Source organism: Pristiophorus japonicus, chromosome 11 (assembly GCF_044704955.1).
Source record: "Pristiophorus japonicus isolate sPriJap1 chromosome 11, sPriJap1.hap1, whole genome shotgun sequence".
In the NCBI taxonomy this organism is placed as follows: Eukaryota; Metazoa; Chordata; class Chondrichthyes; family Pristiophoridae; genus Pristiophorus; species Pristiophorus japonicus.
The window spans coordinates 14,551,007-14,563,411 of NC_091987.1; the positions used below are offsets into that span (position 1 = coordinate 14,551,007).

A 12,405-nucleotide genomic window follows, 5' to 3' on the forward strand; every position below is an offset into this window, starting at 1 on the left:
GCTCTCCTTCGGCTCGAGGTGTTCCCAAACCAGCATGCACAACTCTTCGTATGTCTTGTCCGTTGGTTTCGTTGGTGCTAGCAGATTTTTGATGAGGCCATATATCGTGGACCCACAAATGGTGAGGAGAATCGCCCTGCGCTTGACCGCAGTCTCTTCCGCATCCAGCTCGTTGGCCACGAAGTACTGGTCAAGATGCTCAATGAAGGCTTCCCAATCATCACCCTGAACAAATCTCTCAAGAATGCCAACGGCAGCCATAACTGCGTGAAAGTTCGTGATCTGTTACTTGTCGCCAATTGTTACATTTAGAATAACTCCACAAGACTGTATATCTTAAGCTCAAACTGTTGTGACCTTGGTCTCTTTAATGTAACTCCAGAGTGAGGAAGCAGCATGGTAGACAGCCTTTTATACCTGCTTGCCCAGGGTGTGCAGGTGACCCTTGGGTCTCCCACAGATGCGCTCCCTGGTGGCAAGTCTTACACATTGGTAATGTTTACATACACAACACAGTCCTCATTACAGGCTTGGGCCAAACATGGACAAAAGATCTGAATTCCAGAGGTGAGGTGGACTGCCCTTGACATCAGGCAGCATTTGACTGAGTGTGGCATCAAGGAGCCCGAGTAAAACTGAATTTAATGGGAATCAGGGGGAAAACTCTCCACTGGCTGGAATCATACCTAGCACAAAGGAAGATGGTTTGGTGGTTGGAGGTCAATTATCTCAGCCCCAGCACATCGCTGCAGGAGTTCCTCAGGGCAGTGTCCTAGGCCCAACCATCTTCAGCTGCTTAGTGACCTTCCCTCCATCATAAGGTTAGAAGTGGGGATGTTCGCTGATGATTACACAGTGTTAACATAAGAACATAAGAACATAAGAATTAGGAACAGGAGTAGGCCATCTAGCCCCTTGAGCCTGCTCCGCCATTTAACAAAATCGTGACCGATCTGGCCGTGGACTCAGCTCCACTTACCCGCCCGCTCCCCGTAACCCTTAATTCCCTTATTGGTTAAAATTCTATCTATCTGTGACTTGAATACATTCAATGAGCTAGCCTCAACTGCTTCCTTGGGCAGAGAATTCCACAGATTCACAACCCTCTGGGAGAAGAAATTCCTTCTCAACTCGGTTTTAAATTGGCTCCCCCGTATTTTGAGGCTGTGCCCCCTAGTTCTAGTCTCCCCGACCAGTGGAAACAACCTCTCTGCCTCTATCTTGTCTATCCCTTTCATTATTTTAAATGTTTCTATAAGATCACCCCTCATCCTTCTGAACTCCAACGAGTAAAGACCCAGTCTACTCAATCTATCATCATAAGGTAACCCCCTCATCTCCGGAATCAGCCTCGTGAAACCCTTCCAAAGCTAGTACATCCTTCCTTAAGTAAGGTGACCAAAACTGCACGCAGTACTCCAGGTGCGGCCTCACCAATACCCTATACAGTTGCAGAAGGACCTCCCTGCTTTTGTACTCCATCCCTCTCGCAATGAAGGCCAACATTCCATTTGCCTTCCTGATTACCTGCTGCACCTGCAAACTAACTTTTTGGGATTCATGCACAAGGACCCCCAGGTCCCTCTGCACCGAAGCATGTTGTAATTTCTCCCCATTCAAATAATATTCCCTTTTACTGTTTTTTTTCCCAAGGTGGATGACCTCACACTTTCCGACATTGTATTCCATCTGCCAAACCTTAGCCCATTCGCTTAACCTATCTAAATCTCTTTGCAGCCTCTCTGTGTCCTCTGCACAACCCACTTTCCCACTAATCTTTGTGTCATCTGCAAATTTTGTTACACTTTACTCTGTCCCCTCTTCCAGGTCATCTATGTATATTGTAAACAGTTGTGGTCCCAGCACCGATCCCTGTGGCACACCACTAACCACTGATTTCCAACCCGAAAAAGACCCATTTATCCCGACTCTCTGCTTTCTGTTCGCCAGCCAATTCTCTATCCATGCTAATACATTTCCTCTGACACCGCATACCTTTATCTTCTGCAGTAACCTTTTGCGTGGCACCTTATCGAATGCCTTTTGGAAATCTAAATACACCACATCCATTGGTACACCTCTATCCACCATGCTCGTTATATCTTCAAAGAATTCCAGCAAATTAGTTAAACATGATTTCCCTTTCATGAATCCATGCTGCGTCTGCTTGATTGCACTATTCCTATCTAGATGTCCCGCTATTTCTTCCTTAATGATAGCTTCAAGCATTTTCCCCACTACAGATGTTAAACTAACCGACTTATAGTTACCTGCCTTTTGTCTGCCCCCTTTTTTAAACAGAGGTGTTACATTAGCTGCTTTCCAATCCGCTGGTACCTCCCCAGAGTCCAGAGAATTTTGGTAGATTATAACAAATGCATCTGCTATAACTTCCGCCATCTCTTTTAATACCCTGGGATGCATTTCATCAGGACCAGGGGACTTGTCTACCTTGAGTCCCATTAGCCTGTCCAGCACTAGCCCCCCAAGTGATAGTGATTGTCTCAAGGTCCTCCCTTCCCACATTCCTGTGACCAGCAATTTTTGGCTGTGAAGACCGAAGCAAAATAATTGTTTAAGGTCTCAGCCATTTCCACATTTCCCATTATTAAATCCCCCATCTCATCTTCTAAGGGACCAACATTTACTTTAGTCACTCTTTTCCATTTTATATATCTGTAAAAGCTTTTACTATCTGTTTTTATGTTTTGTGCAAGTTTACCTTCGTAATCTATCTTTCCTTTCTTTATTGCTTTCTTAGTCATTCTTTGCTGTCGTTTAAAATTTTCCCAATCTTCTAGTTTCCCACTAACCTTGGCCACCTTATACGCATTGGTTTTTAATTTGATACTCTCCTTTATTTCCTTGGTTATCCACGGCTGGTTATCCCTTCTCTTACCGCCCTTCTTTTTCACTGGAATATATTTTTGTTGAGCACTATGAAAGAGCTCCTTAAAAGTCCTCCACTGTTCCTCAATTGTGCCACCGTTTAGTCTGTGTTTCCAGTCTATTTTAGCCAACTCTGCCCTCATCCCACTGTAGTCCCCTTTGTTTAAGCATAGTATGCTCGTTTGAGACACTACTTCCTCATCCTCAATCTGTATTACAAATTCAACCATACTGTGATCACTCATTCCATTCATTAAGTTCCATTCAGAACTCCTCATATAATGGAGCAGTCCATGCCCGAATGTAGCAAGACCTGGACAACATTCAGGCTTGGGCTGATAAGTAGCAAGTAACATTCGCACCTCACAAATGCCAGGCAATTACCATCTCCAACAAGTGAGTGTCTAACCACCGCCCCTTGATATTCAACGCCATTACCATCGCCGAATCCCCCACCATCAACATCCTGGGGGTCACCATTGACCAGAAACTTAACTGGACCAGCCAGATAAATACTGTGGCAACAAGAGCAGGTCAGAGGCTGGGTATTCTGCAGTGAGTATCTCACCTCCTAACTCCCCAAAGCCTTTCCACCATCTACAAGGCACAAGTCAGGAGTGTGATGGAATACTCTCCACTTGCCTGGATGAGTGCAGCTCCAACAACACTCAAGAAGCTCGACACCATCCAGGACAAAGCAGCCCGCTTGATCGGCACCCCATCCACCATCTTCAACATTCACTCCCTCCACCACCGGCGCACCGTGGCTGCAGTGTGTACCATCTACAAGATGCACTGCAGCAACTCGCCAAGGCTTCTTCGGCAGCACCTCCTAAACCCGCGACCTCTACCATCTAGAAGGTCAAGGGCAGCAGGCGCATGGGAACACCACAACCTCCAAGTCACTCACCATCCTGACCTGGAAGTATATAACCATTCGTTTCTCATCGCTGGGTCAAAATCCTGGAACTCCCTCCCTAACAGCACTGTGGGAGCACCTTCACCACAAGGACTGCAGCGGTTTAAGAAGGCGGCTCACCACCACCTTCTCAAGGGTAACTAAGGATGGGCAATAAATGCCGGCCTTGCCAGAAAAGCCTACATCTCATGAATGAATTTTAAAAAACAGGGCTGTTGAGGAGGCAGTTCTAGGATTTTGATCCAACAATGGTGAAGGAACGGCTGATATATTGTGTGTGTGACTCGGAGGGGAACTTGGAGGTGCTGGTCTTCCCAAGCATCTTCTGGTGGAGTTGGCAAGTTTGGGAGGTGCTGTTGAAGAAGCCTTGGTGAGTTGCTGCAGTACATCCTGTGCATAGTACACACTGCAGCCTCGGTACATGCTCTAATCAACCTATTTACAGTAAAAGACATATTCACTGAGCCTAAAGACATTCTCTCCAAAATTCTGAATAACTATAAATTCAATCAGTACCAGCCACTTCAAGTAGCAGAAAGAGTAACTGAGCAGCTCCACCACCCCCCCACCCCCCACACATCCCCACACCCCCCCCCCCCCAACTCACCCCAGGCACAAACTACTGAGAAGTGACAGGCAGAAGAATGTAGATGCCATCTTCATTCCACTTCCCTCAAAATGGCTGCCTTAGCATCTGAATGAAAGATTTATATCGCACCTTTCACAACCTCAGGATATCCCAAAGTGCTTTACAGCCAATGAAGAACTTTCTGAAGTGTAGTCACTGTTGTGGGAAATGCGGCAGTCAATTTGCGCACAGCAAGCTCCCACAAACGACAATGTGATAATGACCGGATAATCTGTTGTTTAGTGATGTTGGTCAATGGCTAATTGGCCCAGGACACAGGGGAAAATGTCCCTACTGTTCTTCAAAAATTAGGCATGAGACCTGTTATGTATGTAACCCTAGACAACCTGTATCACACTGCCACCAGAGGGCCTATGTATTGGAGTCCCAAGGGATTCCTTGGGAGCACTGTATATGAGCAGGCCTCCCATGCTGTACCAGCACTCTGGAGTTTAAATAAAGGAGCTAAGGTCACGCTCATTGTCTACAGTACTCGATTGTATTACTTTATTATGAGTGTAACAATTGGCGATGAGATAACGAACAACCATGCGAAAATGCAAAGAACTGTTGCTTTCCTGGAGAAATTCTCAGAAGGGGCTGGTTGGGAGGTCTTTGTGGAGTGACTCAACCAATACTTCGTGGCGATCCTCTTTGCTCTCTGTGGGGCAACAACCTATGGCCTCATGAAGAATCTTCTAGCTCCGATGAAACCAACAACCAAAACTGTGTACGCTGATCCGGGAGCACCTAAATCGGAATGAAAGCATTTTGATGGCAAGGTATCGATGCTACACGTGTCAACGGTTTGAAGGCCAGGAAGTGGCGAGCTACGTTGCCGAACTGAGGCGCCTTGCAGGACATTGCAAATTTGATGGATTCCTTGAGCAAATGCTAAGAGACTTTTTTGTGCTTGGCATTGGCCATAAGGTTATCCTTTGCAAACTATTGACTGTTGAAACACCAAATCTGAGCAAAGCCATAACGATAGCCCAGGCATTTATGTCCACCAGCGATAACACCAAACACATTTCGCAGCATAAAGAGGTTTCGGCCAGTACTGTACACAAAGTAACATCGTTTTCAGGCAGGAATACATTTGGCAGAACATACACGCCTGCAGCTGCACGACCTCAGATGACTCAGAGTCTGCCAACAATCGTTAACGCGAGGCAGTTAACACCTTGTTGGCGCTGCGGAGGTGATCATCAAGCCCATCAATGCCGCTTCAAACACTGTGCGTGCAAAGGCTGTGAAACAATGGGACACCTCCAGCAAATGGGCAGACGAGCTGCAAACCTTGCAAACCACCACGTTGCAGAGGAAGATCGATCCATGGGGGATCAGGCTGAACGAGAGACTCAAACCGAGGAGGCAGAAGTGTATGGGATACACACCTTCACCCCGAAATGTCCACCGAACATGTTAAAAGTTGAACTGAACAGAATTCCACTATCCATGGAACTGAACACGGGTGCAAGTCAGTCTATCATGAGCAAAAAGGCCTTCGACAGGCTGTGGTGCAACAAGGCACAAAGGCCCAAGCTTAGCCCATTCATACCAAGCTAAGAACTTACACCGAAGAGCTGATCCCTGTTATTGGCAGCGCAGAAGTAAAAGTCTCCTATGATGGAGCAGTGCATGAACTCCCACTATGGATTGTACCAGGAGATGGCCTCACACTGTTCGGTAGAAACTGGCTGGGAAAAATCCGCTGGAACTGGGACGACATCCAAGCGCTCTCGTCCGTCGATGAAGCCTCATGTGCCCAGGTCCTGAGCAAGTTCCCGTTGTTGTTTGAGCCAGGCATTGGAAGTTTCTCCACTTGGTTCCCGGTACACGACCCATCCACCAAAAGGCACTGGCGGTGCCATATATGATGCGAGAGAAAGTGGAAATTGAGCTGGGCAGGCTACAGTGAGAAGGCATCATCGTGCCGGTGGAGTTTAACGGTGGGCCAGTCCAATTGTTCCAGTTCTCAAAGGCAACGGCACGGTCAGCATTTGTGGGGACTATAAAGTAACGATTAGCCGTTTTTCGCTACAGGAGCAGTACCCGCTACCCAAGGCAGACGACCTATTTGCGACCCTGGCTGGAGGGAAGACATTCACCAAGTTGGACCTGACCTCAGCCTACATGACGCAGGAGCTGGAGGAATCTTCGAAAGGTCTCACCTGCATCAACACGCACAAAGGTCTGTTCATCTACAATAGATGCCTGTTTGGGATTCGGTTGGCTGCGGCAATTTTCCAAAGGAACATGGAGAGCCTACTAAAGTCGATTCCGCTCACCGTGGTTTTCCAGGACGACATACTGGTCACAGGTCGGGACACCATCGAACACTTGCAGAACCTGAAAGAGCTTCTAGATCGCGTGGGACTCAGGTTGAAACGCTCCAAGTGCGTTTTCCTGGTGCCAGAGGTCGAGTTCTTAGGGAGAAGAATCGCAGCAGACGGCATCAGACCCACCGACGCCAAGACGGAGGCCATACAGAATGCGCCGAGACCACAGAACGTGATGGAGCTGCGGTCGTTCCTGGGACTCCTTAACTTTTTCGGTAATTTCCTACCCGGGTTAAGCACCTTGCTCGAACCCCGACATGTGCTCCTGCGCAAAGGAGATGACTGGGTATGGGGGAAATCATAAGAGGCTGCTTTTCAGAAAGCCAGAAATCTGTTATGTTCCAACAAACTGCTTGTTCTGCATAACCCATGTAAACGATTAGTGCTAGCTTGCGATGTGTCGTCGTACGGGGTTGGGTGTGTGTTACAACAGGCTAATGAATTGGGGATTTTGCAACCGATTGCCTATACATCCAAGAGTTTGTCCAAGGCCGAAAGGGCTTACAGCATGATTGAAAATTAAGCTCTGGCATGCGTTCACGGGGTGAAAAAAATGCACCAGTATCTAATTGGTCTCAAATTTGAGCTAGAAACTGACCATAAGCCACTCATATCGCTATTCTCAGAGAGCAAAGAGATTAACACCAGTGCCTCTGCCCGCATCCAAAGATGGGTGCTGACGCTGTCTGCATAAAACTATGTAATCCACCACAGACCAGGCACAGAGAACTGCGCTGATGCTCTCAGTCGGCTACCATTGCCCACCACCGGGGTGGAAATGGCACAGCCTGCAGACTTGCTCTTGGTGATGGATGCATTCGAAAATGAAAAGTCACCCGTTATGGCCTGCCACATTAAGACCTGGACCAGCCAGGATCCTTTACTGTCCCTGGTAAAAAATTGTCCTCCATGGGAGCTGGTCCAGGGTCCCAGTGGATATGCATTAAGACATCAAGCCGTTCCAGCAGCGCAAAGACGAAATGTCCTTGTAGGCGGACTGTCTTTTGTAGGGTAATCGCGTGGTTTTGCCTAAGAAAGGCAGGGAAACGTTCATACGCGACCTACACAGAACCCACCCAGGCATTGTAATGATGAAAGCTATAGCCAGATCCCATGTGTGGTGGCCTGGCATCAACTCAGACTTAGTCTCAGAGTCATGCATGTGCCAGTGCAACACTTGCTCTCAACTGAGCAATGCACCCAGAGAGGCACCGCTAAGTTTGTGGTCGTGGCCCTCCAAACCGTGGTCTAGGATCCACTTTGACTTTGCGGGCCCATTTCTAGGCAAAATGTTTTTGGTTGTTGTGGCTGCTTATTCAAGATGGATTGAATATGTAATAATGTCTGTAAGCACGTCCATGGCCACTATTGAAAGCCTACGAGCCATGTTTGCCACACACAGCCTGCCTGATGTCCTAGGCAGCGACAATGTGCCGTGCTTCACCAGCGCTGAATTCAAGGAATTCATGACCCGCAATGGGATCAAGCACGTCACATCTGCCCCATTGAAGCCTGCGTTCAATGGCCAGGCAGAACAGGCAGTTCAGACCAGCAAGCAAAGCTTGAACTGCGTGTCAGAAGGCTCCCTGCAGACCCAACTGTCCTGAGCCCTGCTCAGCTACTGCATCAGACCCCACTCGCTCACCGGGGTTCCCCCAGCTGAGCTGCTCATGAAAAGGGAGCTCAAAACAAGGCTCTCTCTTGTCCACCCTGATCTCCATGATCACGTGGAAGGCAGGCGGCATCAACAAAGCTTGTACCATGATCGCGCAAACTTGTCACGCGATATTGAAGTCAATGACCCTGTATTTGTACTCAACTATGGACATGGCCCCAAATGGCTTGCTGGCACTGTCATAGCCAAAAAAGGGAGTATGGTGTTTCAGGTCAAACTAGCCAATGGACTAACTTGCAGAAAGCATTTGGACCAAACCAAACTGCGATTCACAAACAGCCACGAGCAACCCGAAGAGGACACCACCAACTTTGACCCTCCAACACACACACAAGTGGCAACCGACATCACGGTTGACCATGAAGCTGAACTCACCATCCCCAGCAGCCCAGCAAGGCCAGCTGTGCAGCAGCCCAGCGAAGGCCCAACCAACTCACCTGCACCTGCGTTTGTACCGAGACAATCAACAAGGGAGCGAAAAGCCCCAGATCGTCTCACCCTGTAAATAAGTGTACAATTGACTTTGCGGGGGAGTGATGTTACGTATGTAACCCTAGGCAACCTGTATCACACCATCACCAGAGGGCTTACATGTTGGAGTCCCAAGGGATCCCAGCATCCCTTGGGAGCACTGTATATAAGCAGGCCTTCCACGCTGTACCAGCACTCTGGAGTTTAAATAAAGGAGCTAAGGTCACACTTACTCATTGTCTACAGTACTCAGTTGCATTACTTTATTATGAGTGTAACAGGACCGAGAGGGGGGCCTCGGTTTAATCTCTCATTCGAACGGCAACTCTGACAGTGCAGCATTCGTTCAGTACTGCACTGGGGGTGTCAGCATGAATTTTGTGCCCCAGTCCCTAGAGTGGGACGTGACCCCACAACCTTCTAACTCAGCAGCGAGAGAGTGCTGCCCACTGAGCCACAGCTGACGTGATATTTCCCTGTTAAACGCAAAGTTGTGGATCCAAGAGCTTCTGATAACGGACATTTTCCGACGGAGACAAGAAGCTGTCAGCAGTTCTAATCTGAGGAAGGTCTGCTGATTCTGCAAAAACAGTTGGTAGATAAGAGAGTGGTTATCAGTTTGTGTTGGAACATTTTTTATGCTGTCACCAACATCCTGTGTGAGGCCACATTACATCTGATTAATCATCTTTCATCCACTAAAAATCATGTTTAAAGTTTAGTATCTTAGGTCTACAGCTGCTATCTTAAGGCAGAAAAACACCTGAGGCTGAGAAGACCACCTCAGTGGCCAAGTAGTCATTCACTGATGTCAGCACTCGTTGATTGCAGGGGTAAGGGGAAATGGAGAGAGGTGAGGAATTCCATAGCTTTGAGGTTCTATGGGCAGTTAGTTACATTTCTGAGGAGTAAAAGGACTGACATATGGGGAGAAGGTGGGGTTGAGGGATGGGGTGAGGAAATGGATAGGTAACATTGAGGGATATGGGGAGAAGGTGGGTAGGTGAAGTTGAAGGATATGGTGAGGTGATCGGACTGGCAGCCAGGCCTTTCGATCAATTTAGCATCCAAAGCACCTTGGATAATGCAGCACTCCCTTCGTATACTGGAGTGATAGCATCGAGTATTTGTCCAAGTATTAGTGCAGGACTAGGAACACACAGCCACCTGACCCAGGAACGAGCGTTACCCAACTTTCTGTACTTAGTGACTGTTTAATAACAGATCTTGATGGGTACGGAGAATAATGTCTTTGGACTTTTGTGTTACAGTTCTAAGTGAAGAGGAAGAGAAAAGCGATGCATTAACTCAGAATCAATCCTCCGACCTCAAGTTCGACCAGTCTCACTTGATGGACTGTCCCAGGGACTCTGGATGTTACGCTACTTCTGAAGTCTCAGATAATGGAAAAGAAGACTTGGATTTGGAGAGCCTGCCAGAGATGGTTGAAGGGGTTGCCCTTGCCGATTGATTGCAGTGGGACTAATCAAGTTGTACAGTTTCGAAGCATGCAGTGGGAGCCAGTGGATATCGAGAGGGTTTTCAGTACCTTTGTATCGACATCTATGGGCTTCCATTATTTAATATGAATCTGCAAAAGAAAGCAATGGGCACGGTCTGGATTAACCCTGCGATCTCCCCCAAAAAACACAGAACACAAAAAAATCATTGATTGGCAAATTTTTTCAACTCAATGAATCCCCTGCGATTTTTGCACCACTGTATCTGACCTTGTTTAATTTTGGTTATATATTTCACAAAGGGAATGGGATAAATACTTGAAGGAAAAGAGTTGCAGGGTTATGGGGAAAGAGTGGGGGGGGGAGTGGGACTAATTGGATAGCTCTACCAAAGAGCCGGCACAGGCACAATGGGCCGAAAAGCCTCCTTCTGTGCCATATTATTCTATGATATCCTGGGAGACACTGGGACCAAGATCACTTGTCTACTAGGATCGATGACCCACACTGGTGCAAAGATCGGCTAAACAATTTGACTGAGTCAATGCTCAGTGCCAAAAATAAAGCGATTGAATGGCAGGATGAGTCACAAATTGGGAAAACTGAATGACTAGACAAACGGATAAAGTTTTACTTTTAGCAGATGTGCATTTGGAGACCTTGAGCTCTGTGGGGATGAAAGCGTTCCTCCATTCAGCGCCTCCGAGCATCAGCGCAGACCTTCTGCAGCTACATCTCCGCCATCTTGGTTCTTTCTCCCATGTCCTCAAGTTTGAGCTTAGCGTCCACGTTGTCCCAATTTCCCAATTGCCAGGGAGTAGAGGGGAAGAGGGAATTGACTAGATTGTGAAATGCCGAAGCAGTGGACCCTGACTTGAGGATCGTGTCATTAAAAGAGACCTTGTTTTTAATGGGACGAAGCTGGTTGTACCAGATCCCAGATCTCATGTTTGCTGGTGATGGGCAAAGGTTCGCAACTCTGGTCGGACGTATTCCTGGAGGTTTCATCACATGGACCCACCCACCTCCCATCGCCCCACCCCCAGGCTCCCGCTATTGGTCGCCCGATATGTCCATCCTCGCAGCGTCCCACCCCCAGGCTCCCGCTATTGGTCGCCCGACATGTCCATCCTCCCATCGCCCCGCCCCCCAGGCTCCTGCTATTGGTCGCCTGACATGGCATCCTCGCAGCGACCCGCCCCCATGCTCCCACTATTGGTTGCCCGATACGTCTATCCTCGCGGCGTCCTGCCTTCACCAGCCAATTGGAAAGCAAATGGTCTCTTCATGACATGATTGGCTGATTCTTGACTGTCAGTCAAACAGCCTTTTTTTCCCCAACTACAATATTTCAACAACCAATAAATGAAAGTGTTCAAAGAAAATTATAGAACGACATAATTTTATTAACGCCCCTGTGATTTTTTGTGCGGATTTTGCTCGCAGCGGTATCCTGGAGATTAATCTCTCATTCCTGGAGATTCTAAGGCAACCCTGGTGGGTTGGCAATGCTAGATGAGAAAGGTGTTGAAATGAAGGGGCGGGATTTCCGCGGTGGAGTGGGATTCCATAACTTTGTGGTTTCTCCATGGGACTGGGTGGCAGTGCGGGTTCCACAAAAGTTATGGCAGGAAATCTGGAAAATCCAACAGAAATTCCACCGTGGAGAATATAAAAGGATTCAAGAGGCAATTGGGCATGTATCTGGAAAGAGAAGGGACTGAGGGGCAAGGTGAGAAGCTGGGTGGGTGGGTGGGGTGATCTATGTAAAAGAGAAGGGGCTTGTTGGGGCTTTACTTCCTTTTCCAATTCCTAAATATCTTTATAGTCTTACAACGTTCATGAAAGGAAAATTAAAAGTAAGAACTCTCGCAAAACAATTGGTGGTTCATCCCACAGTATATCAACACACAGGACAATACCAGACTGGGAAAAAGTCTAAGGTATTTGTGGCTAATCCACCACGCACACACATACATGCAGACTTACAAACACACACACCGATAAACACAGATGCATAC

At 47.7% G+C, this 12,405-nt stretch overlaps 1 protein-coding gene across 3 annotated transcripts in view; it reads left to right on the forward strand.

Moving 5' to 3' along the window:
- The window catches only part of LOC139275971 (SAM domain-containing protein SAMSN-1-like), an 87,907-nt gene extending 75,782 nt beyond the window's left edge, over positions 1-12,125 (forward strand). For all 3 annotated transcript variants that reach the window (XM_070893244.1, XM_070893245.1, XM_070893246.1), the window contains one exon: positions 10,196-12,125. In XM_070893244.1, coding sequence (XP_070749345.1) covers positions 10,196-10,395 — 200 coding nt within the window. In that variant the 3' untranslated portion in view covers positions 10,396-12,125. The remainder of the gene's footprint in view (positions 1-10,195) is intronic.
- The last annotated feature ends 280 nt before the right edge of the window (positions 12,126-12,405 follow it).